Below are 26865 nucleotides of genomic sequence, written 5' to 3'. Positions count from 1 at the left end.
AACAATGTCACAAACCTCCATCCATTGTTCATCAGGCACTCTGTCTATCAGATCTAGTCCCTTGAATCTATTTCTCACTTCCACTGTATAATCAAAAGGGATTTGATTTAGGTCATACCTGAATGATCTAGTGGTTTTCCGCACTTTCTTCAAGTTAAGTCTGAATTTGGCAATAAGGAGTTCATGATTTGAGCCATGGTCAGCTCTCAGTCTTGTTTTTGCTGACTGTATAGAGCTTCTCCATCTTTGGCTGTAAAGAATATAATCAATCTGATTTCAGTGTTGACCATCTGGTGATGTCCATGTGTAGAGCCTTCTTCTTGTGTTGTTGGAAGAGGGTGTTTGCTATGACCAGTGCATTCTCTTGGCAAAACTCTATTAGACTTTGCCCTGCTTCATTGTACTCCAAGGCCAAATTTGCATGTTACTCCAGGTGTTTCTTGACTTCCTACTTTTGTATTCCAGTCCCTTAAAATGAAAAGGACATTTTTTGTGTGTGTTAGTTCTAAAAGGTCCTGTAGGTCTTCATGGAACCATTCAACTTCAGCTTCTTCAGCATTACTGGTTGGGGCATAGACTTGGATTACTGTGATATTGAATGGTTTGCCTTGGAAATGAACAGAGATCATTCTGTCATTTTTGAGATTGCATCCAAGTACTCATTTCGGACAATAAAGAGACTGAGCCAAAGTGAAAAAAACATTCAGTTGTGGATGTGACTGGTGATGGAAATAAAGTCCGATGTTGCAAAGGACAATATTGCATAGGAAACTGGAATGTTAGGCCCATGAATCAGGTAACTTGGAAGTGGTCAAACAGGAGATGGAAAGATTGAACATAGACATTTTAGAAATAAGTGAACAAAAATGGACTGAAATGGTCAAATTTAATTCAGATGACCTTTATATCTACTACTGTTGGCAAGAATTCCAACAAAAGAGTCCAAAATGCAGTACTTGGGTGCAATCTCAAAAATGACAGAATGATCTCTGTTTGTTTACAAGTGAAACCATTCACTATCACAATAGTCCAAGTCTGTGCCCCAAACCACTAATCCAAAGAAGCCGAAGTTGAATGGCTCTGTGATGACCTACAAGATCCTTTAGAACTAACACCCAAGAAAGATGTCCTTTTCATCATAGGGGACTGGAATGCAAAAGTAGAAAGTCAAGAAATACCTAAAGTAATAGGCAAGATTGGCCTTGGAGTACAAAACGAAACAAGGCAAAGGCTAGCAGAGTTTTGGAAGGGAATACACTGGTCATACAAAACACCCTCTCCAAACAATACAACAGATGATTCTACACATGGACATCACCAGGTGGTCAATACCAAAATCAGATTGGTTATTTTCTTTGCAGTCAGAGATGGAGAAGCTCTATACAGTCAGCAAAAATAAGATTGGGAGCTGACTGTGGCTCAGATCATGAACTCCTTGTTGCAAAATTCAGACTTAAATTGAAGAAAGTAAGGAAAACCATGAGACCATTCAGGTATGACCTAAATCAAATCCCTTATGATTATACCATGAAAGTGACAAATAGATTCAAGGGATTAGATCTGACAGACAGAATGCCTGAAGAACTATGGACAGAAGTTCATGACATTGTACAGGAGGTGGTGATCAAAACCACCCCCAAGAAAAAGAAATGCAAAAAGGCAAAATGGTTGTCTGAGGAGGCCTTACAAATAGCTGAGAAAAGAAGAGAAGGTAAAGGCAAAGGAGAAAAGGAAAGATATACCCATCTGAATGCAGAGTTCCAAAGAATAGCCAGGAGAGATAAGAAAGCCTTCCAAAGTGATCAATGCAAAGAAACAAATGAAAACAACAGAATGGGAAAGACTAGAGATCTCTTCAAGAAAATTAGAGATACCAAGGGAACCTGTCATGCAAAGATGGGCACAATAAATAGGTATGGATCTAATGTCTGATAGGTATGGACCTAACAGAAGCAGAAGATTTTAGAAAAAGTGGCAAGAATACACAGAACTATACAAAAAAGATCTTCTTGACTCAGATAAGTATGATGGTGTAATCACTCACCTAGAGCCAGACATCTAGGAGTGCAAAGTCAAGTGGGCCTTAGGAAGTATCTTTTTGTAAAAAGCTAGTGGGGGTGATGGAATTCCAGCTGAGCTATTTCAAATCCTAAAAGATGATGCTACTAGTGCTGCACTCAATATGCCGGCAAAATTCAGCAGTGGCCACAGGACTGGAAAAGGCATTTTCATTACAATTCCAAAGAAAGGCAATGCCAAAGAATGTTCAAATTACCATACAATTGCACTCATCTCAAATCCTATCAAAGCAGTGGTCAAAATTCTCCAAGCTAGGCTTCAACAGTATGTGAACTATGAACTTCCAGATGTTCAAGTTGGATTTAGAAAAGGCAGAGAAACCAGAGATTAAATTGCCAACATCTGTTGCATCATAGAAAAAGCAAGAGAATTCCAGAAGAACATCTACTTCTGCTTTATTGACTACGCCAAAGTCTTTAACTGTGTGGATCACAAACAGACTGTGAAAATTCCAAAAGAGATGAGAATACCAGACCACCTTACCTGCCTCCTGAGAAATCTGTATGCATGTCAAGAAGCAACAGTTAGAACTGGATATGGAACAACAGACTGGTTCTAAATTGAGAAAGAAGTACATCAAGGTTGTATATTGTCACCTCGCTTATTTAGCTTCTATGCAGAGTACATCATGTGAAATGCTGGACTGGATTAGCACAAGCTGGAGTCAAGATTGCTGGGAGAAATATCAATAATCTGAGATATGCAGATGACAGACACCACACTTATGGCAGAAAGCGAAGAGGAACTGAGGAGCCTCTTGATAAATGTGAAAGAGGAGAGTGAAAAAGCTGGCTTAAAATTCAACATTCAAAAAACTAAGATCAAGGCATCCAATCCCATCACTACATGGCAAATAGATTGGGAAACAGTGGAAACTGAGATACTTTATTTCTGAGCTCCAAAATCACTGCAGATGGTGACTGCAGCCATGAAATTAAAAGACGCTTGCTGCTTGGAAGAAAAGCTATGACCAACCTAGACAGCGAAGACATTACTTTGCCAACAAAGGTCCATCTAGTCAAAGCTATGGTTTTTCTAGTAGTCATGTATGGATGTGAGAGTTGGACTGTAAAGAAAGCTGAACATGAAGAATTGATGCTTTTGAACTGTGGTGTTGCAGAAGACTCTTGAGAGTCCCTTGGACTTCAAGGAGATCCAACCAGTTCATCTTAAAGGTAATCAGTCTTGAATATTCATTGGAAGGACTGATGCTGAAGCTGAAGCCCCAATAATTTGCCCACCTGATGCGAAGAGCTGACTCATTTGAAAGGACCCTGATGCTGGGAAGGATTGAAGGTGGGAGGAGAAGGGGATGACACAGGATGAGGTGGCTGGATGGTATCACCAATTCAACAGACATGAGTTTGAGTAAGCTCTGGGAATTGGTGATGAACAGGAAAGGCTGGCATGCTGCAGTACATGGGGTCACAAATAGTCAGCAGGATTGAGTGACTGAACTGAACTGAAGGCTTAGAGAAGTCTAAAATATGACCAAGGTTAAATAAGTGTTAATTGGAAGAGTATGAAAAATAATCCAGGTTTATCTAATTCCAGAAGCTAAGTTCTGAGTTATTATGCTATATTTCTTTATATCTCATACCATTACTATTTACTTTTTTATCCCTTAATTTTTATCTTAAGTATATTACATATTCAGGAATACATTTGAGCTCTTAAAAATGCCATCTGTATTTCTCAGGAGCAAAAACAAATGATTCTAAAGAGCCTAGTGGGTGGAGTAAGGGGAAACCCAAAAGGGCAAATGAAATCAGCTTTGCTAAGAAGAGGAAGCATGAATTGGACCTTAAAAGATGGGTAGAAATAAACTAGGCAGCCACTGAAAATTAGAGAATGAGCACCATCAATTTTTAGAGTGTGATCACTCTACTTGAGTGATTTGAGTGAGAATTTGAGCTTGGCTACTTCAGAATGTTTGTGCTAGAGAGTCCCATACTTGTGAGGTAAACTGAGCTTGGTAGAGAGAGGTTGATGTAAAAGATCTTAAAATACCCGGAAGTTAAAGCTCTCTTAATCCCTTATGCAACCAGTTGTTAATGGGATAATTTCCTCATTTATGTGCTTTCCTAATAATGTGGAAATTTGATTTGAGTCAATTGATTTGTTATTTATGACCCGAAAGCTTGATATTTCTGCTGAAAGCTACAACACTGAAATGTTAGCAGGGTCAATCAAAACACCTGGCAAATCATTCTGAACCATTATATCAGAAGCTATTGCTACAGTCACAACTTCAGAGGGACTGCTTTCTTACCATTTCTTCTGTCTCATAGGGCCATCACTAGAATTCTTATTTGACTTTGGTTCGATGGCCAGATCCCCAAGTCAGTAGGTGCCCAATATGCTACTGGAGAAGAGAGGAGAAATAGCTCCAGGAAGAATGAGGAGGCTAAGTCAAAGAGGAAACATTAGACACTTGTGGATGTGTCTGGTAGTGAAAGTAAAGTCTGATGCTGTAAAGAACAATATTGCATAGGAACCTGGAGTGTTAGGTCCATGAATCAAGGTAAATTGGAAGTGGTAAAACAGGAGATGGCAAGAGTGAACATTGACATTTTAGGAATAAGTGCACCAAAATGGACCAAAATGGGCAAATTTAATTCAGATGATCATTGTATCTACTACTGTGGGCAAGAATCCCTCAGAAATAATGGAGTAACCCTCATAGTCAACAAGAGTCCGAAATGCAAACTTGGGTGCAATCTCAAAAACAACAGATGATATCTGTTCATTTCCAAGGCAAATCATTCAATATCACAGTAATCCAAGTCTATGTCCCAACCACCTAATCCTGAAGAAGCTGATGTTGAATGGTTTTGTGATGACCTACAAGACCTTCTAGAACTTACACCAAAAAAAAAAAAGGTGTCCTTTTCATCATAGGGGACTGGAATACAAAAGTAGGAAGTCAAGAGAGACCTGGAGTAATAGGCAAGTTTGGTCTTTGAGTACAAAATGAAGCAGGGCAAAGGCTAACAGAGTTCTGCCAAGAAAACACACTGGTCATAGCAAACACCCTCTTCCAACAACACAAGATATGACTCTACACATGGACATCACCAGATGGTCAATACCAAAAGCAGATTGGCTATATTCTTTGCAGTCAAAGACAGAGAAGCTCTATACAGTCAGCAAAAACAAGACCGGAAGCTGACTGTGGCTCAGATCATGAACTCCTTACTGCAAAATTCAGACTTAAATTGAAGAATGAAGGGAAAACCATGAGACCATTAAGGTATGACAATCAAATCCTTTATGATTATACAGTGAAAGTGACAAATAGATTCAAGGGATTAGATCTAACAGACAGAATGCCTGAAGAACTATGGATGGACGTTCATGACATTGTACAGGAGGTGGTGATCAAAACCATCCCCAAGAAAAAGAAATGCAAAAAGGCAAAATGGTTGTCTGAGGAGGCCTTACAAATAGCTGAGAAAAGAAGAGAAGCGAAAGGCAAAGGAAAAAAGGAAAGATACATCCATTTGAATGCAGAGCTCCAAAGAACAGCAAGGAGAGATAAGATAGCATTTCTAAGTGATCAAAGTAAAGAAACAGATTAAAACAATAGAATGGGAAGGACTAGAGATGTCTTCAAGAAAATTGGAGATACCAAGGGAACGTGGTATGCAAAGATGGGCACAATAAAGAACAGAAGCAGTATGGACCTAACTAAAGCAGAAGATATTAAGAAGAGGTGGCAAAAATGTACAGAAGAACTATACAAAAAAGGTCTTAATGACCCAGATAACCACGATGGTGTGATCACTCACCTAGAGCCAACATTTTGAAACGTGAATTCAAGTGGGCCTTAAGAAGTGTAATTATGAACAAAGCTAGTGGAGGTGATGGAATTCCAGCTGAGCTATTTCAAATCCTAAAAGATGATGTTGTTAAAGAAGATGTGAGAAAGTGTCTTTCAGGAAGAGGAAAAAGCTAATGCACAAGTGTATTTCACAAAGAAAGAAAAAGGATACTACATCATTCAACCTCACCTGAAGAATTTTTAAATTGCAGTCCATGCTTCCAACCTAATAAAAGACAACAGAACACAATTGCTATGGTTTAAATGTCCCCCTAAAATTCATATGTTGAAACCTAATGTCCATTGTGATAGTATTAGGAGGTAAGGCCTTTTGGAGGTGCTTAGGTCATGGAGGTGAAGTCATGAATGAGATTAGTGTTTTCATAAAACAGACCCCAGAGAGATCCTTTCCCTGTCTGCAGTGTGAGCATGCAATGAGGAGATACCATCTATGATCTAGGAAGTGTGTTCTCAACAAGCACTGAGTCTTCTGGTATCTTGATCTTGGACTTCCCAGATAGAACTTAAGAAATAAATGTTTGTTATTCTACCTATTTCATAGTATTTTGTATAGCAGTATGAATGGGCTGTGACAATAATGGAAAAGCAATGTGAAATGGGGTTGGACTAACAGTTGACTCTCTTTTCTTATCCACATGTTCTCTTGGTAAATATTGTTCTTTTGGATCACAGCAACAATATTCCAAGTGAATAGTATACTGTCCTTCTTACTATTGTAAAAGTGTTATGTATTTTTCTTTTATCATTATAAGTAGGAGTGCCACAATAAAATAATGCTATTAATCACTTTTGAGATTCAATATTTCATTTTTAATAATTAAGTATACTCTACATATAATCCAAAATGAAGATCACTGGAGCACCAGTGACATCACTGAGATGGTGAACAAACTGGAACTTCATCCACTTTTGAACCAGCAGAGGACCAACAGGGAATCCTTCAAATCCAGTGAAATAAGTCTGGATTAACAGCACTTGATTTCTAAGGGTAGCCAAGCTTCCTCTTAATAGAGTTTAAACTGCGCTGATATAATAGACAGAGAGCTACACATATCCACTAATCACAGGTGCTTTCTTTAGATTCATTTCTCCAGCCATCAAAAGGTAATAACAATCCTGACAACAATTCTGTCAACCCTCAAGACATAAGCCAGTTCTAAACAATAATGATAATAATGGCAGCTACCATTTATTGAGCAGTAAGGATGTTAGTCTGCAAAGTTGGCCACAATAAAACTTTGTGATCTCTCTCTTAAGAAGTGACTCTTCACCCTTTGAATCTGGGCTGGTCTTGTGACTTGCTTTAACAAACAGAATGTGGTCAAATGACACTGGACAGGTGTGAGATCCTAGGCCTAAAAGGTCTATTGCTTCTGCTCTTGCTCTCTAGCAAGAGAACCAAACCAGCCACCTGGAGAATAAGAGGCCACATGGAAAGAGAGAGGCAATCATCCTAGTTTTTCCAGCCATAGAAGTACAGGCCTCAGTTTCATGAGAATGGCCGTCCGACACCGTCCAACCAGCCCCAGTCAAGCCACCAGCTGACTTCAGCTACATGAATGAACCCAGACAAAACCCATATAAGAATTGTGGAGTCAACAAAAATTATGAGATCAATCATTGATAAATGATACCCTAAACATGGCTTAGAAAAGCTAAGTGTTTTATTTAGTACCTAATTGATCTCAACAACCCTGTGTGGCCAAAGACACCACAATACAAATAAAGAACTGGAAGCTCAGTAAACTTGAGCAGCTTGTTCAAGGTCACCCAGTACACTGTTGGTGGGAATGCAAACTAGTACAGCCACAATGGAGAACAGTGTGGAGATTCCTTAAAAAACTGGAAATAGAACTGCCTTATGATCCAGCAATCCCACTGCTGGGCATACACACTGAGGAAACCAGAATTGAAAGAGACACATGTACCCCAATGTTCATCGCAGCACTGTTTATAATAGCCAGGACATGGAAGCAATCTAGATGTCCATCAGCAGATGAATGGATAAGAAAGCAGTGGTACATATACACAATGGAGTATTACTCAGCCATTAAAAAGAATACATTTGAATCAGTTCTAATGAGGTGGATGAAAGTGGAGCCTATTATACAGAGTGAAGTAAGCCAGAAAGAAAAACACCAATACAGTATACTAACGCATATATATGGAATTTAGAAAGATGGTAACAATAACCCTGTATGCGAGACAGCAAAAGAGACACTGATGTATAGAACAGTCTTTTGGACTCTGTGGGAGAGGGAGAGGGTGGGATGATTTGGGAGAATGGCATTGAAACATGTATAATATCATATAAGAAATGAATCATTAGTCCAGGTTCGATGCAGAATGCAGGATGCTTGGGGCTGGTGCACTGGGATGACCCAGAGGGATGGTACAGGGAGGGAGGTGGGAGGGGGGTTCAGGATCGGGAACACGTGTACACCCGTGGCGGATTCATGTTGATGTATGGCAAAACCAATACAATATTGTAAAGTAATTAACCTCCAATTAAAATAAATAAACTTTAAAAAAAAATAAAGCAACAAATAAAATCAAGCTCTGTCTGGCCTCAAGAACCTATTTACATCACTTTACTATTCAGGACAATGGCCTGGAGAAGGGAATGGCAAGCCACTCCAGTATTCTTGCCTGGGAAATCCCATGGATAGAGGAGCCTGGCAGGCTACAAGTCCATGGGGTTGCAAAGAGTCAAACACAACTGAATGATGAAGCATGCACTCATGCACCCACACACACATTCTATAAGAACGTTTTAAAATATCATTCCATGACAATGTTTATGAAAGAGAAAAAGGTAAGTGATGAGGATTTTAAATCCAAGCCAGTATTATTTTTCTACATGGAATATAATACTTCAGTTTCTGGAATTGCAAAAACATAGTAATGTGCATGGGAAAAGGAGATAAATGTAAAGCACAGAAAATTTTGGACTTCCTTGGTGGTCCAGTGGTTAAGAATCTGCCTTCCAAATCAGGGAAGACAGGTTCGATCCCTGATTAGGAAGCAAAGGCTCCACATGTCTCAGGCCCATGCACCACAGTTAAAGAGCCTGTGTGCTGCAATGAAGACCCAGTGCAGCCAAAAATAAATAAATAAATATTTCTTTAAATACAGATAATTTATTTGTAATTGAATATGTATATTCATATATCAATCAACATCTTATACTCAAATAATTTTCAAGCACTTCAAAAAGTGTATAGTGCAATAATTTTTAAAATTTACACAATGCATGATACAAAGGCACTAGATTCTCCACAAAGTTACAAAAAGTCAATTCTACCAAATTTCTTTGATACATTCATGTTTAAAAAGCACTAAACATTGTGCTTCCTTAGGCACTCAAGTCACTCTGAAATTTTTGTTTCATGTCAGGCCACCACCTTCAGGATCCTTTTGCTCAGCTGAACCTGGGTCCAATCAGAGGCAAGCTAATTAATCAAAATGCCTATAGATGAGAGGTTACATTCAATTAATTATTTATTGAGCACTTACTAAAAATCTCATCGCTAGGTTCTGTGGCAGAGAGAAAGAATCTTAATATTCATCTCATATGAAGCCAAGAATGTATAATGAAAATCCACGAAGTTGTTCCCTCCCTTCAGCTTCTCTGGCCATGAGACAAAAGATCTGACAACATTATGTAGCAGCTGGAGTCATCCACCAAGAACATAATATTTTAACTGATGTACCAAAAGCATACATGAAAAACAGTCATGAAAGGAACTGTTTTGCATGAACAAATTGCTCATTGCTAGCCCTCATGGTTATCCACCTGGTTTCCATCTCCCACACCATATTTGGTGTCTTTTAAAAATAAACACACTCATAATATATCCAAAATAACAGATAAAAATGAACATCTGCATTAAAGATAAATAGTCTAACCCTCACTGTTATTGAAAGTCCCCTTCAAAGTGTGGTGTTCAACACTTACATGTTCAGAGCTTCCTTCTCCTCTTCTGATTCAGCCTCAATGCATGTGGCTACTGATAAGCCTGCTACCATTGCCTTGGCAGCATATCCATTTGCTAAAACCCATGGTTTATATTACATTTTCTATCTGCTGGGTCTCTTACACTAATTTAGGAAATGTTTTACTTATTTGTTTATTTAATCTGTGCTGGGCAGCTTGCAGGGATCTTAGTTCCCTGTCCAGAGATCAAACCCAAGCCCATGGCATTGAAAACATCAAGTCCTAACCACTGGATCACCAGGGGATTTGGGAAAATATGTTTTAAGCAATAGATATCAGTAGCCTACAAACAGTAACAGGAAAATATTTCACAAGAGAAGACATTGATGAAAATGTGTTAGAGTTTATTTTTTAAATCTGAACCAAAGAGTTTGGGTGCCACTGAGGTTCTCTATGAAAATTTTATTTCTGCCATAGAAGATATACGGTGTTTAGTCTTACTTTCTGGATTTTTGCATATTGGAATTTATTTACGGTTAAAAACAGTAAAGATTATGCTGAGGAAGACCTAACTATAGTTTTGAAAACTATAAAAGAGTAGTGTTTTAAGGCTATAGTATGTAAATCAAATAAAATGCAAGTTTAAAACTAAAGAATTTTTGAATCCTTATCATAGGTTTCTTTGATGGAACCTGTAGCCTCATAATTGTTATCTGTTATTTATAGTCCACTTCAATCTTCCTGCGGTTTTACTTTTTTTCTTTTATCAGATTCTGTTGGTAAATGAAAAACAGAAGAGATGGAAGAGTTTTCAAAACTGAACCTAAATACTAAATAGTAGCAGATTGTAGAACACCCATATACCACAAAAGTATTCATAGCATTTAATTTCCATGCTTCAATTTGTTGGGTAGAAACTACATTTAATAGTTATCTCACAGAGATTGCTCACAATTTAGGAAGTCACCTAGGCAACTTTCCCAGGAAATACAAAGAACATGAAAGGGCCTGCACTCTCCTGGAATAGAAGCACATTTAAGACTGTCTTGGAGCACAGTGCCAGAGTCTGCATTCCTTTACCCTATAATTAATTATTGATGTTGCAATAGGGTTCTCATCTCCATAGATATTCTTTCAATTATTTTATATGTTTGTCTTATTTTCAAAGGAATTATTCTAATGAATCATTGAATTCTGAAAGTATTCAAAATGACCTCATTTTAGTTGTTTTTTATTTACAGGGACTATTACATAGCTAACTAATAGAATACCTAGAATACTAACAGTTGTTGAACACTCATTATATACCACGTAATTATACTAAGTGCTTTTATACATGATTCATTCATTCATTCAACATATCTCTATTATCTACTATGTGCACTATTCTAGGTCTTGGAGACAACTATAAACAAAACAAAGAAACTGTTTTCAAGGAGTTTACATTCCAGTTGGAAAATAATAATCCACAGTTATAAATATAAAGCATATGTATGAAAATAAGTGCTGTGAAGGAAAATGAAGCAGAGAAGGGAGATAATGAGTGACTCTGTGTGTGCAAGCACATGTGTGTGTGAGAGAGAGAGACAGAGAAACAAAGCATCTCACCCAAATGATAAGTTAATATATGAACAAAGACCTGAAGGAGGTGAGGAATACAAAAGTGGAACTCAGTGGGATGTTTGTTAAAGAGTATTGAACAATGATTCACTGGGTTTTTCTTATGAACCACTTATTTAATTCTCACAGCAGCACTTCATGGTGGGTACTTTTATTACTCCCACTTTATAGGTAAGAGTATTAAGGCTTAAAAATGTAAAGACACTTGCTTAAGGCTACACTATAAAAGGACAAGCTAAGATTTGAACCCAGATATGCCTCATTCACAACTTGGTGTTTTTAACCATCCTGTCAAATCACCCAACTACCCATTACCAAGATTTCTACATTCTCAATAGGATATTAGGCTAGTCAACTACAACATCATACTTGAAAAAAAAAATCAATTTGAGAGGAAGAAAGTAAATGAAGTTTGGACCAATCAAATAAATAAATGAGAAACATTCCTCTCCACTCCCCCACTGAAGGATCTATATGGAGGCAGAGCTGACTTTATTAGGCACAAAAACCAAGGAATGGCCCAGCTGACCCTGTGGGACAGGTACGTAAATTATCTTTCAAAGCAGCATTTACAGAGCTGCCAGAGGAGGCTACCAGGTGGGCGGTGGGGGGAGGAAGAAGAAGGGGACAGGAGGGAAATTCGATGTTGGAAGTCTCCATCATCACTTCCCCTTCAGTTCACCCCTCTCTTCTTCAGCTGAATCTCAGCATCAGGTTTGGATATTTACATCTGGCTATATAATTAAGTTCTTCACAAGGTATACGTACCTGTGTGCTAAGTCACTTGGGTTGTGTCCAACTCTTTGCGACGCTATGGACTGTAGCGTGCCAGGCTCCTCTGTCCATGGGATTCTCCAGGAAAGAATACTGGAGTGGGTTGCCATGTCCTACTCCAGGGGATTGTCCCAAACCAGGGATCAAACCCATGTCTCTTACATCTTCCTGCGTTGGCAGGCAGGTTCTTTACCAATAGCGCCACCTGGGAAGCCCTCCCAAAACATAATCTACTTTAAGGCTAGTCCTACTAGGATAGGACTTCCCTGGTGGCTCAGACGGTAAAGCTTCTGTCTACAATGTGGGGGACCTAGGTTCGATCCCTGGGTTGGGAAGGTCCCCTGGAGAAGGAAATGGCAATCCACTCCAGTACTATTGCCTGGAAAATCCCATGGAAGGACTTGTAGTGTGCTTTAAGTGTGCGTGTAGAGACAGAAGGATATGCCGTAGGAAAATGGAGCCAGGAGAAGCTCTGTTCTCTAGCCACCAGAAAACTGAATAAGTGAGTTTCTGTAATAACTGAGTGATTTGAGGGAGAGTGGACATAGAATCCCAAGTAATCAAATGGAATTTACCTTATTACTGGGGATAGATGTTTTTCCTTCTGCCTCTCAAGTCCAAAGAGGGAAAGCAGGATGAGTGACTTAATTTGAAAGCTTTAAGGTCAAGGGCTCTTTCTGTTGAGTTTAGCTCATCATGTTCCCTGTAGTTAACGAAGTGTGAAACACAACTAATAGCAATACATTGTGGAATACACGACTGAAGAGTCATAGACTCCTTCCATGGGATTCCTATGGAAGGGATGGGACCCCTATCACAAAAAGGACTTTAAAAGTATCAGCTATTGAAAGCTTGCTTGCTCTCTTATCGGAGCTTCTCTGTGTGGGAGTGTTCATAAGAGAGGAGTGGGTGAGCAAGAGTGTACTGGGTACAATTTGTGTATGTGCAAGAAAAAACAGAAACTCTCAGTAAGGAAGAACATATGTTTCCGGGACTGCATCTGCGCAAAAAGGACATAGTCCCTGAAACTGTACTAAGGGGGAAAAAAAACTATTTTAAAAAGTCATTATTTTACACAGGTCGTCTTCTCGGCACATTTCTCTCCTACTGCCTTTTGATGCCTGATCAAATAGCCCTTCTCATCTCAGATCCAGGAAATGTTTCGAACAGTCTGACAGAGCCTGACGAACCAGACAGACTACTCCCTCGGAGATCCCAGAGGCAGACCTCGGCCCAAGAACAGCACTGACCCTCCAGGGAGCAAGTGCCTGCAGGTCGGCCCCGGCAGTCAGACGGAAATCACATCCTTCTCGAGGGCTAGGCGGAGGCCGGGCGAGACATAGAGAGCGGGGTGCGGCCCCGGCCCGCAGGATCCGAGGTGACTCGCAGAGCGTGCACGCCCCACGGCGGACCGCGCCCCTCACCAGCTTCCTTGGGAGCAAGCAGTTCAACTCGCCAGGTGTCGGCGCGCGAGGTCCGCTGGGCCCCAGCTCCGTAGCCGACTGCTAGGCGCGCTAGAGCCACGCCCCTCTCCGGCCTGAGACCCAGCTCCGGCCTCCAGAACCCCAGCTCTCCTCAGCTCGGGCCTCTCACCGGCGCGGAGGCGGGGCCGGAGGAGGGGCTGGGGCGGTGGGGCGGGGCTTGCACTGGTGCCCGAGGCTCCGCCGCAGCTTCTCCCGCAGGTCTCGCGGCAGGCAAGCGGCTTGGTCCCCAGCTCCGGCCTCATGGCTGCTCCCGGCTCTTCGGCGGAGTGCGGCTACATCCGGACAGTCCTGGGCCAGCAGATCCTGGGGCAGCTGGACAGCTCCAGCCTGGCTTTGCCCTCCGAGGCCAAGCTGAAGCTGGCGGGGAGCAGCGGCCAGGCGGTCAAGAGCCTGCGGATCCAGGAGCAGGTGCAGCAGACCCTGGCCCGGAAGGGCCGCAGTTTCGCGGGCAACGGTAAGTGGAGCCCCGCTGCCCCCTACACCGCCCTCATCCTGCCCTTTATCCCTCCCCTAACCCCCGTTCACCCCAGCGCCCAGTGGCTTCCTCTTGCTTCTTCCTGAGGGTGCAGGACCCGGTGTTCTGCACACCTGTTGGTTGCCGGCCCATTGTACGGCCAGTCGCGCCTCCAGACTCAGACCAGCTTACTTTGGAAAAGCACTCTTTCTTAAAATAACGTCTTACTCAGATTTATTATGTATGTATCTACGTATATTAAATGCATATACGTGTGTATATATATATTTGAAAAGAATTCAGTCCAAGATTTTCACCCCTTCCTTAACCTACTCCCCTAGGCACCCCACCCCCCACCCCAGGGGACTTCATCTGGAGGTTCCAGGAATTTGTAAACGCTTTGAAATTCTGTGCAGAAATTTGATATGATCACTTTTTTCTGGGAGAAAGCGCCCCTAGCTTTTATTAAAAATTTTAAAGGATCTGTGACCTCCATAGATATTTTTAAAAAGAAAACCTGGAAGTATTGGCTCTCCTACAACCTATAAATTGGGATTGTGGGCCTTTCCCAGATACTTCGGGGCACTCCACCCAGTGTATGGAGCGAGTGGTTTCATCGAGGAAGTGAAAGGTAGGAGACTTTGGGCTGGGGAGCCATCACACCACCCCGCGGGTTGACTAGGAGGAGGAGAAAGAAGGGGACTTTGACCCGGCCAGCAGCAGTACCCCCTGCCTTGCTTGCTGTGCCCCGCCAACGCACTCGTGAACACAGCGCTGTTATTTCCAAAAAAATTAAACTTTGGAAGTGAACAAGGTTTGGTTTTGTTTTGTTTTTTAATTATATTAGTAATTGATAGTCAAGGAAGTGGAAGGGGGAGAAGATGGCAAACCAGTTCTGAAAATTAGAAAACCTGAAATACCTTTTCTCTCTGGCTAAAAGTCATTATGATCAGAGCCCCCCAGTAATTATTTTATTAGTTGTTTTAATTTTTTAATATAAAAGTATTCTAGGCTTATTGTGGAAAAGAGAAGAGGAAAGAAACAGTTAAGTTGGGTTACCAGTTGTTTTATGCAATGTTGAACTGTTTCTCTAGGAAGTTAACTTGAGAAATGACAAATGTAGAATTGATTAGGAAAAAGAAAAATGCTTGCAGATCAGATCAGAGATCTAAAATAGCAGAAACTGAGAGGCTGTATTGTTTTCCATTTGTGTAAAATAATTTTAAAGGGTCAGGCAATCAATATTTACATACTTGAAAGGTAAAGAGAAGCTGTTTAATGATTAGAGTTGATTTAATTGTATGCCTACTATGTGCCAAGAATTGGACTTTGTGGTGTGTATTCATTATGTTATTCATGTTTCCAGGGGAGGGAAAAAAAGTGCTTGTGAGGTAGGTTGCTTTACTAAGCAGTTAAGTAACACTTAATTTCCCACAGATAGTAAGTAGCAGAAAAACTCCCAAGCCTTAATTTTTAAACTACTCATCAGTTACATTGTTAAGCTTTTTGGTAATTAATACAAAGTAGGATTTTTATTAGATCCAAGCCTGTCTATGGTCCATTCCCATTTTTCCTTTAAATATAATTGTTACAGTTCTGAGAGAGCAGAGACATCTCAGTGACACAGAACTGCCATAGCACATGGAAAAAAAGAACGTAATTTACATTTAGGAATCTGACTAAAGACCCCAGGACAACTGAGGCCAGTTTTTGACCACTGAGATCGTTATACCCCTTTAGTTTGTGCAGATCCAGTGCTAAACTAGAGCCAGACTAGCTGCTTCTGCATAGGGGAACACAAGGAAGGCTCATGAAATGTTTTTCCTACCCTTTGAGAATGGCAAGGAAGAGCAACCAGACATCAACTATTCAGTAAATACAGGAAATGAACAAAAGGAAAGGGAGCGTTGCTGAGCATCTACTATGTGCCTAACCCTGTTCAAGATTACATTTGCATTTTATTATATCCTTCAAATAGTTATATGAGATAGATACAAGGATCCATTTCACATATGAAAAGTCTGTCAGTCTCTCAACATTTCTTGGACGCTTAGTCCCAAACCCACACATGATTTGTTCTCTTGAAAATGGTGCATTCATGTTGTGTGGTGAATTCAAGAACTTTTCTGTTGTGTCTAGTCTTCATTCAGGGCATTGTGCAGGTGCTGAACTAAACATACACTCTTTTTGCTTTCAAGCAAGGAGTTCAAAGTCTGTAGAAGGAAAATGGTCTCTAAAAAATGTGTTTATCAAATAAAAAATGGCAAGCTACCCAAAGGAAGAACAGCCTACAAATTATGGAGTTTAAAAGTATGAGTTAGACTGTTATCTGGAGGGAATTTTGGAAAGTTTTTTGGAGGAATTGGGATTTTAGGTCTCAAAAAATCAGTAAGATTGGACATAGGTAATGGGTTGAAGGAAAAGTGTTCAAGGGGGAACAGCATGAATATTACACAGTTCACAGAATTGATATGGTAGAACAAAGGGCCCTGTCATGATGCTTCTGCTGTAACTGCTTGAGTCCAACTAAGGAACAAAGCTTCTGAGACTCAAAGAGGAAATTAGCTTCAGAGGAATTTAGCATTAACATACTATGGGACAATTACCAGGGGTGGTTTGTGTATATTGTTAAAATTCTTTGAAAAAGTCTGGGGGCTTCTTAGGGTTGTGAGTGTTGTTTCAGTGTTACTGTCCTGTCTCTAAAGTTGAAACAGTCAGGGGATTGTTGAAACTGTGGTGGTCTGGAAAGAATCCTGTATCAACATAAATTCCAGGAAGAAGTGACCCTAATGTTAACTGCTTTTAGCTCCAGGGCCCTGGAGAATTCTGAATTGTTGACATACCTGTAAGATTGAAGCAGCAGATAATCTACTGAAAGCAGAGATGAGATAAATATGACCGATTTGTTGATAAATACCCTGCAGGGTTCTTTAACTTGTCAGCTTCTCTCTAATGCCTTTATATAAGTGAGTGGTTTTCATTGTAAATTACTCTAACTTTTTATGTTATTTTTAAATTGTGTTGAACATTTTAAAATTGGCTGTAACTCTTGGGGTTTGGGGAGACAACTGAGGTCTATAGCAGCATTCTAAGATGAGTCTGTATTGTAGAAAATTTTAATTTTTTTATAAAAGTTAGAACTCATTTATGAATTGCAAGTACATTATTATATTAGCAAAGAGAAGAATTTTAAGTGTCCATATCCTATTTATTACATTTACCTTGAAAATACGACTACTTTACTTATTATAACAGTTCCCCCTTGGGTGCCTGGGTAAGGAAGTCATGTTTTAAGTTACCATATGTAATACTTATAAACACAATGAACAATATCCTAATAAAATTTGCAACTTTGGAAATCAACCAAAGGCATGCTGTTTACTTAAATTGTTTTCCTTGCCAAGATGTTTTGAATATCTGTGATCAGAAGGATTTTGGGGGAAAGGACTGAAAATTGGCTAAGGTAGCAAAAAAGGCAATTAATAGGTATTATTGGGGCTGGGGTTGAAGGTGAGGGTTATTGGACATTGTTTAAATCCTGTGTGAATTATTTGTTGCCAAAAAAGGAATTCCAGGAATGAAGCAATTCTGGAAGCAAGGCGACTAGTCCTTTACAAAGTGGGAGAATTCTGGAGAGAAGGAAAAAAAGTTAGATGGTGGGGTGGCAGGAACATGGCCGTGTTGCTGTGAATGTAAAGTATCAGTAGTGCCACCTGATTTAATGTACTTCCTTGTCTGCCTAATATATAATATAGCCTAGTGTCTAGCAGATCAATTGCAAGGATTAAAAAAGGTGTTTTTATTTTTTTCCAGAAATTCTTCCAATTATAATTAGTCAAAGGAAATAGAATGTTAACAACATGGTGATTACAAAAAAAATTAACTCCTCATCCCTAGATAATGGTGAAAACACATCTTTTATGGACAAGGTCTTGAGTGAGGGCATGAGTAGCAATGCTTCAGAGTCAATTGATATTTAACAGTGTTTGATTATAAAAGTACATTGCTCTATGTCCCAGATAAGGTATCAGAAATTACCTTAAGAGAATACAGCTGTTCACTTAGACTTTTTAAAGACTGCATTAATGTTATTTATGTCCTGTGTTAGTAAGTTCCAGTCATGAGAACAGAGGGTAGCTCACTTGAGATAGATATTCTAGGCATATGCTGTTCACCTTCTCCTAACTGTTTTGTATATCAGCTTTAAATTTTTTTCCTATGTATTAAAATAAGGCTATACATATTATCTTCAAACATTAATTTTACATTCAAATTGAATTTCTGGTCTGATCAATGGAAATTATTAAAAACTTTTTAAAAAATTTTCTGAGAGAACAAGCATATCTTTGATAATAATGAAATACAAATAACAAATATGTTGCTAAAACCTCTGGAATTTATATATCAGACTTGATTAATATTGTCTATAACAAGATCATTTGGTACTATCTCAGATGATATTCAAGAATTTTAAATTATACAATTCTGAGGTAAATGTTGGACTCCAGCTATTTTGTGCATGTACACAAATGTATGAAGACATAAATATCATACTCCTGGGAGAGTAAATAGTAAAAAGAGTGTTGCAAATGGGAATAGACAATTAGTAGAATTACAATTAATAGAATATTTAATCTTTGTATTAGAGTGAACCATCCCCTGACTTATTAGGATAAGAACAATAAGCAGAATTTCAGGTCCTCTTATAATAGAATTACTGAAAAATCTATTGTGTATCTTTTGTATAATTCCATTAATTGTGACCGGATATAGGACATAAAAACAGTTGCTCTGTTATTAAGAAAAGTGCTTAAAGATGAGCCAAGGAGCCCATTCAATATGTAGACTTAAATGAAAATGCATATTCAGAAAAAAGAACTTGAGCATTTGAAAACACAGTTTGCTATTACCATTAAAAGAATTCACATACTTGTGTTCTTGGAATAGTCAGCTTTAGGCTTAAAAGTATTAATTGGCCCAAGCATCATAACCAAAGTTCTGCAACTCCTTGATATCCAGAAGAAAATACTACTCACTAGAAGCTTAATAAATTATTCCCACTAAATCTTTAAATCTCACTAGTATGGTCACAGGATGGTGGTGAGGAAGATCACATCGTAATTATTGTATCTTGATGACCTTTTCTTTTGAAGGAGGAATATAAATTTAAATTTTTCTTGACAGATCATAGGAACTTATTATAGAATATCAAAATATTACAGATAAATAGACACACCAAAAAGATAAGAGAATGACAGTAAATATATATTATGCAAATGTAGAATCAACCTTGCCACAATGAACATAGTCCACTTTTCTAATGACTTAGAAAGAGTCTGCCTACATTTCGGGGAAATTTTTTTCTTCTCTCTTTATTTCCAGAATGACAGAGAAACAATAGGAAATATTTGAGCACCTTCTATCCACTCTAAGACAAAAGCGTATATGCAACTGTCATCCTCCCATTTTGGCTCCACTGTGGTGATCCACAGGAAGGATTAAATGCAGATTGAATATGTGTAACTAGGATATTTTGAATGTACAAGGAAATATTGACTGATCATCCACTAACATGTCAAGTGCTGATGTAGGACTGCCAGAAATGGTAGTAAAAGATGGATTCTATGTTAAGAAGGTAAAAATTTACTTGGAACATAAGACCTCTTCCTGCTTATACTGGCCTTACTCCAATTCATTCTCCACCTAGGTAGTAAACTTTCTAATCTCAGCGCTCCATTTCCTGATTTAAATGCCTTCAGTTTCTTGCTGTTCTCTACAGGAATGAAATTCCTTATTCAGCATGGCATTTCAAGTTCTCTGTGCTCTGATGCCTGCATCTTCTCAAACTTGGTCCTATCACCACTATTCTGGCACACAACCAAACGCCAGCAATTTATCTTGCTCAGTTCCTCTCCCTACTACTACTCTGATTCCCCCTTCCCTTCTCTTGGCTGGCTTAACTCTTAAATGCCCCTGAAAACTCAGCTCAGTTTGTTCCCCTGTATAGGCAGCTTTCCCTCATCCCTCCACCTCATAGTGTCGAGTTAAAGATCCAAGTTAAAGATTTGATCACTGTGAGTCAAACAAGATGTTTCAATAGGGGAGAAACATAAAATATGCAGGGTTTTCTGAAAATACATTTGGCAGATTTGGTGGATTTAAAGAAGGGACAGAAGTTATGAATCAGCTGGGAGAGAAGAGGTTAGCACTGGCAAGTGAGAGGCAGTGGAAATATCATGATTTAAGAGTTACTACCAAAACTTGTAGAGTTTTTTAAAGGAAAAAGTTCTATAAATTCATCTATTTGACTATTAGTTGCATCATTGTGAGTATAATGTGTTATTTGTCATTGCAGTTCTAAAATTTTATGAGTAATCATTATGAGATATCTCAGCAAATGAATTGGCAGGAATGCCAAAGTATGGTGATAAATTATAGGAATTCCTATAGATTTAAAAAATTCCTATAGATTTAAAAAATTCCAGGATGTATCAACTTAGTATTTTACTAATATGCTAAATTACCAGTTTATAATCACAAATTTTATAATCACATATTATGGCTACTCAAAGTATATGATATAGATGCCTGCAGTGTAGAAGGAACTTTTAAATGTGTGTTTTGTGGTTATCTAAAGCAATAATTTGAGGAATACCTCCAAAATGTCATAAACTGATATCATAAACTACATAAAGGGACTCCTAAAAAATAAGGACTTCTGGTGGCTGGTTAGTATATTAGTGGGTGATAGCCATTGACTAGTGACACAGTGGCACTTGGAGTTCAGGGCCCTTTCTGCCAGGATTGTTGGTCTGTCTCTGGCATATTCAACTTTGAAGCAGGCTGTGGTCACCACTGTACTGCCAACACTGACTCCTGGCATATTCCACTTGGTAAGAACTCATAGCCAGTACTTTCCAACTGTATACTCAATACACTGAGTTGTTCCTCATGGTTGATCATGTGAGCTTTCTTAACTGCTCATTTACAGCACCACCACATTTTGTTAACTTTTTCATAATGCAAGACATTAATAGACTCTAGTCTTCTTTAAAACAATTCTTCACCATAGTTTTTTCAACCAACAAATTACACTCATTTTCCAGCCTGAGCAAGTGCTTACCTGAGTTGTATACAGGTTTGTGGAACTGTGGTTTTCATGAATATATTTTTCTTAGAAAGTAAAAACAGAAGGTAAAAGAAATAATTTTTTTTAATGTTAACTCAGGGGAAATGAATTCTGTGTTACATGACCACACAGACAAAGAAAAGTTCTTCACTAACTCAGGAATACTGATGTATGGTTCTTAGTGAAACTGAAAGAGTTAGTCACTCAGTTGTGTCCAACTCTTTGCAATCCCATGGACTGTAGCCCACCAGGTTCCTCTGTCCATGGAATTCTCCAGACAAGAATACTGGAGTGGGTAGCCATTCCCTTCTCCAGAAGATCATTCCAACCCAGGGATTGAAGCTGAGTCTGTTAATGTCTCCTGCGTTGGCAGGCAGGCTCTTTACCATCCAAGCCACCAGGGAAGTCCATTTGGTTCTTGAAGGGTCCCATTTTGTGTTTTCTTTTAGTACCTACCTTTGTTAGTAAATGATTTTAAGGAGCTTTTTAAATATGAATTGCTATACAGATTCCTTCTAATAAGTTTCAAGACGTCATGTAGTTAAATCCTTTTTAAGGTATGTGGAGAAAGAGAGATGTTGTTACCCAGAGGTTGCTATGAAAAGACCAAAGAGAAGAAGGTGATAGCTTTTAGACTTCCAGAGTCTAGTCTCTTTCCATCAAAAAGCCCATTGTGAATTCACACAGTGAAGGCAACTGTTTGTGATTGAGCACAATAAATTGTAGCATTTAAATCAACACCGGTAGTGAACACATACTGATTTCCATGAGTACCTGTTTTCATGGGAATTTCTTATACTGCCATCTCTACATTCTTCTTTTAGAGCTGAATGTGAACCAAATCAGTTTTTCAACCATGCTTAGCTCTTGCCTGGAAAATCCCATGGACGGAGGGGCCTGGTAGGCTGCAGTCCATGGGGTTGCTAGGAGTCGGACATGACTTCACTTTCACTTTTCACTTTTCACTTTCATGCATTGGAGAAGGAAATGGCAACCCACTCCAGTGTTCTTTCCTGGAGAATCCCAGGGACGGGGGAGCCTGGTGGGCTGCCGTCTATGGGGTCGCACAGAGTCGGACACGACTGAAGCGACTTAGCAGCAGCAGAGAGTGCTGGAGGCTTGAAAAAAAGATGCTTTTCTGAATGTGAATGCTACTCTCATCTCTCTAATAAACACAAGTTATTTAAAGGTGTTTGTTTAGCAACTGTATCACCTGTTAATGCTTGCCATAAAGGAAGCTGTGTTTGATTTTTTTTTAATGTCCCAGATACAGGTAATAGAGTCATAATTAGAGGCTTGTCAATTTAATTTCATAAATATATTGTTGTTGTTCAGTCGCTAAGTCATATCCAACTCTGCGACCCCATGAACTGCAGCACACTAGGCTATCCTGTCCTTCAACATAATAAATGTATTAGATTTATTTATCTATAATATATACAAATCAATGTATTAAATTTAACCAATTGGATATTTATATATATGTAATATATATAAGTAAATTATTAAATTAAACCAATTAGGTAATAAAGCTGGTCACAAAAGCTACAAAGAAAGAACTGATTATAGAAATTAATTTTCAGTTTTTAACTCTAAGAGTATTTCATTATCTTAGACAATACTTGCATAGATGACCAGAAACCAAGATATTTTCCCATGAACAGCTGCTTAGGGATCACATCATTCAGATTAACATTCAGAATTGAAAAGAGAGAAAATTACATTTCCTGTGAGGTCTACACCTCTGCAATCCTCTAAGCCATTTGGAATCAAAACCAACCGCCCCAACTCTCACCCTCCTACCCTGCCCCCGCAACTGCTTTGATCTGAATTGCTTCTTATTTGAGGAGGACTGAGTTCTGTAACTTCCTCCTTCATTTTCCTTAAATTGGGCTCCATAGATGTCTGCAGTGTTCTTAGAAGAAACAGTTTGGATAATGTTGCCTGAGTCGGTATTAATTTGAAATAGTGCCTATAAATCATTGCCTTTTTAGGAAAAAGCAAAAGCACATCATATGAATGACTATTTAAAACCACAATAATGTCATTGTGATCATCCTCAATGGCTGGGTCAATCAAAATAACCAGGAAAATGCCAAATTCAATACCTGAATAAAAACTCTTAGATACAATACAGTGTGAATTAAAGCATGCAAACCAGTTTATCCCTCTTTCTACAACAGATTAATTCATGAAAATGTGTGAAATACAAATTTTGTTATCCAAATTCTGTTTTTAAAGCCTTATCTCATTTTTGCATGTTGCTTTACAATTTTAAAAGCATTGAATATATGCTTTCTTGGGTAAATGTCTCTCACCAACTCTGTTAATAGGTGGAATTATGGGAAATAAATGTAGATAATTTGTCAAGATACACAGAAAGTGGTAGAGTTGGGGGCCTCAGACAGATTATTTCAGTTTAAAGAAGATACCCATGTCCTTTTGTGATGTAAACAAGTCCTTTGAAATAAAGGCATGACCTAATTTTCCATGTTAGAAAATACAAATTTTTATGTTGGATTTATTTAAAGCAGTATGTACCTGTATGTATAATATGTTTTTGTTGCTTTCTTATTTCTATTTTTGGGGAAGGGCATGGCTGAGTTATATGTTCAGTAGTCATATTTTTATGTGTTTTATCCTCTGCGTGAACAGAAAATAATGACTTGCCTTAAAGAGATTTGTTTAATTCCAGCCAGTTCAAAATATCTTTAAAATCTTAGATCACAGCTGCTAATTCATTAGTCCCCTATACTGATCTCAAACTCATGACTGCCTAGGCAAATTAATGTGCATTATTTATTGTTTAAGATTGGCCTTTTAACCAGAGAAACTATCTATTGAGCCATCCTGCAGTTTGAATATCAAGAGTTACAATTTTTCTTGCACAGGAAGAGAGTCTGTGGTTTAAAGTCTAATCTTATTTTATTAGATTACCAACTACCTGTTACCAACTACCTTGTAGTTATTTTGGGAACCAGTAAATCAGTCTCCATTCATCTGAAAACAGAAGAACTTCTTTATAAGGATTTATGTCAGCAAATAAAAAACTTACAGAGTATTTGGAGTTGTCCAGGTAAAGGTTCTAGAGGAAAGAGAATGATTGCTTTAGTTCTCATAAAAAACTGATGATAATTCCTCCAGGGTTTTGATAAATGACAGTTTCAGAAGAGCCACAATGCAATCAAATAGTAGAATCAATAGTAAAGATCAGTGGAAAGGATGAACCCAGAGTTCAAACCTGATATTAAGTCTCTTTGCAATTTAAAGCAAGTAATTTAAGTTGGCTTTGAGCAAACGCCCTCTTCTAACAACACAAGAGAAGACTCTACACATGGACATCACCAGATGGTCAACACCAAAATCAGATTGATTATATTCTTTGCAGCCAAAGATGGAGAAGCTCTATACGGTCAGCAAACAAGACTGGGAGCTGACTATGTCTCAGATCATGAACTCCTTATTGCAAAATTCAGACTTAAATTGACAAATGTAGGGAAAACCACTAGACCATTCAGGTATGACCTAAATCAAATCCCTTATGATTATAAAGTGGAAGTGACAGATTCAAGGGATTAGATCTGATAGAGTGCCTTAAGAACTATGGATGGAGGTTTGTGACATTGTACAAGAGGCAGTGATGAAGACCATCCCCAAGAAAAAGAAATGCAAAAAGGCAAAATGGTTTTCTGAGAGAGCCTTACAAATAGCTGTGAAAAGAAGAGAAGCAAAAAGCAAAGGAGAAAAGGAAAGATATACCCATTTGAATCCAGAGTTCCAAAGAATAGCAAGGAGAGAGAAGAAGCCTTCCTCAGTGATCAATGCAAAGAAATAGAGGAAAATAATAGAATGGGAAAGACTAGAGATCTCTTCAAGAAAATTTGAGGGAACATTTCATGCAAAAATGGGCACAATAAAGGACAGAAATGGTATGGACCTAACAGAAGCAGAAGATATTAAGAAGAGGTGGCAGGAATACACAGAAGAACTATACAAAAAAGATCATCATGACCCAGATAACCACGATGGTGTGATCACTCACCTAGAGCCAAACATCCTGAAATGTGAAATCAAGTGGGCCCTAGGAAACATCACTATGAACAAAGCTAGTGGAGGTGATAGAATTCCAGTTGAGCTATTTCAAATCCTAAAAGATGATGCTATGAAAGTGCTGCACTCAATATGCCAGCAAATTTGGAAAACTCAGCAGTGGCCACAGGACTGGAAAAGATCAGTTTTCATTCCAATCCTAAAGAAAGGCAATGCCAAAAAATGTTCAAACTACTGCACAATTGCACTCATCTCACACACTAGCCAAGTAATGCTCAAAATTCTCCAAGCCAGGCTTTAGCAGTATATGAACCATGAAATTCCAGGTGTTCAAGCTGGATTTAGAAAAAGCAGAGGAACCAGAGATCAAATTGCCAACATTCGCTGGATCATCAAAAAAGCAAGAGAGTTCCAGAAAAACATCTATTTCTGCTCTATTGACTATGCCAAAGCCTTTGACTGTATGGATCACAACAGACTGTAGAAAATTCTTCAAGAGATGGAATACCAGACCACCTGACCTGCCTCTTGAGAGATATGTATACAGGTCAAGAAGCAACAGTTAGAACTGAACATGGAACAACAGACTGGTTCCAAATTGTATATCGTCACCCTGCTTATTTAACTTACATGCAGAGTATAACATGCAAAATGATGGGCTGGATGAAGCATAAGCTGGAATCAAATTGTTGGGAGAAATATCAATAACCTCAGATATGCAGATGACACCACCCTTATGGCAGAAAGCAAAGAAGAACTAAAGAGCCTCTTTATGACAGTGAAAGAGGAGAGTGAAAAAGTTGGCTTACAACTCAACATTCAGAAAACTGAATCTAAGATCTAAACTGAATCTAAAACTAAGATCATGGCGTCCGGTCCCATCAACTCCTGTCAAATAGATGGGGAAACAATGGAAATAGTGACAGACTTTATTTTGGGGTCTCCAAAATGACTGCAGATGGTGGGTTACTGCAGCCATGAAATTAAGACTCTTGCTCCTTGGAAGAAAAGTTATGACCAACCTAGACAGCATATTAAAAAGCAGAGACATTTACTTTGCCAACAAATGTCCGTCTAGTCAAAGCTATGGTTCTTCCAGTAGGCATGTACGGATGTTGTACCATAAAGAAAGCTGAGCGCCAAAGAACTGAAGCTTTTGAACTGTGATGTTGGGACTCTTGAGAGAGTCCCTTTGACTGCAAGGAGATTAAACCAGTCAATCCTAAAGGAAATCAGTCCTGAATATTCATTGGAAGGACTGATACTGAAGCTGAAACTCCAATACTTTGGCCACCTGATGCAAAGAACTGACTCATTGGAAAAGAACCTGATGCCAGGAAAGATTGAAGGTGGAAGGAGAAGGGGACGACAGAGGATGAGATGGTTGGATGGCATCACCAACTGGATGGACATGAGTTTGAGTAAGCTCCTGGAGTTGGTGATGAACAGGGAAGCCTGGCATGCTGCAATCCATGGGGTGGCAAAGAGTCAGAC

The 26865-nt window shown here is 38.9% G+C and overlaps 1 protein-coding gene across 1 annotated transcript in view; it reads left to right on the top strand.

Moving 5' to 3' along the window:
- Nucleotides 1-13858: 13858 nt before the first annotated feature.
- PKP2 (plakophilin 2) overlaps nucleotides 13859-26865 on the top strand; it is an 83302-nt gene continuing 70295 nt past the window's right edge. Inside the window, exon 1 of the mRNA XM_027541701.1 lies at nucleotides 13859-14192. Within this exon, the coding sequence (XP_027397502.1) occupies nucleotides 13979-14192 (214 nt within the window). The 5' untranslated portion in view covers nucleotides 13859-13978. The remainder of the gene's footprint in view (nucleotides 14193-26865) is intronic.

This window comes from Bos indicus x Bos taurus, chromosome 5, assembly GCF_003369695.1.
Source record: "Bos indicus x Bos taurus breed Angus x Brahman F1 hybrid chromosome 5, Bos_hybrid_MaternalHap_v2.0, whole genome shotgun sequence".
In the NCBI taxonomy this organism is placed as follows: Eukaryota; Metazoa; Chordata; class Mammalia; order Artiodactyla; family Bovidae; genus Bos; species Bos indicus x Bos taurus.
The sequence above is the reverse complement of the archived record's forward strand: the minus strand, read 5'-3'. Positions and strand labels throughout refer to the sequence as shown.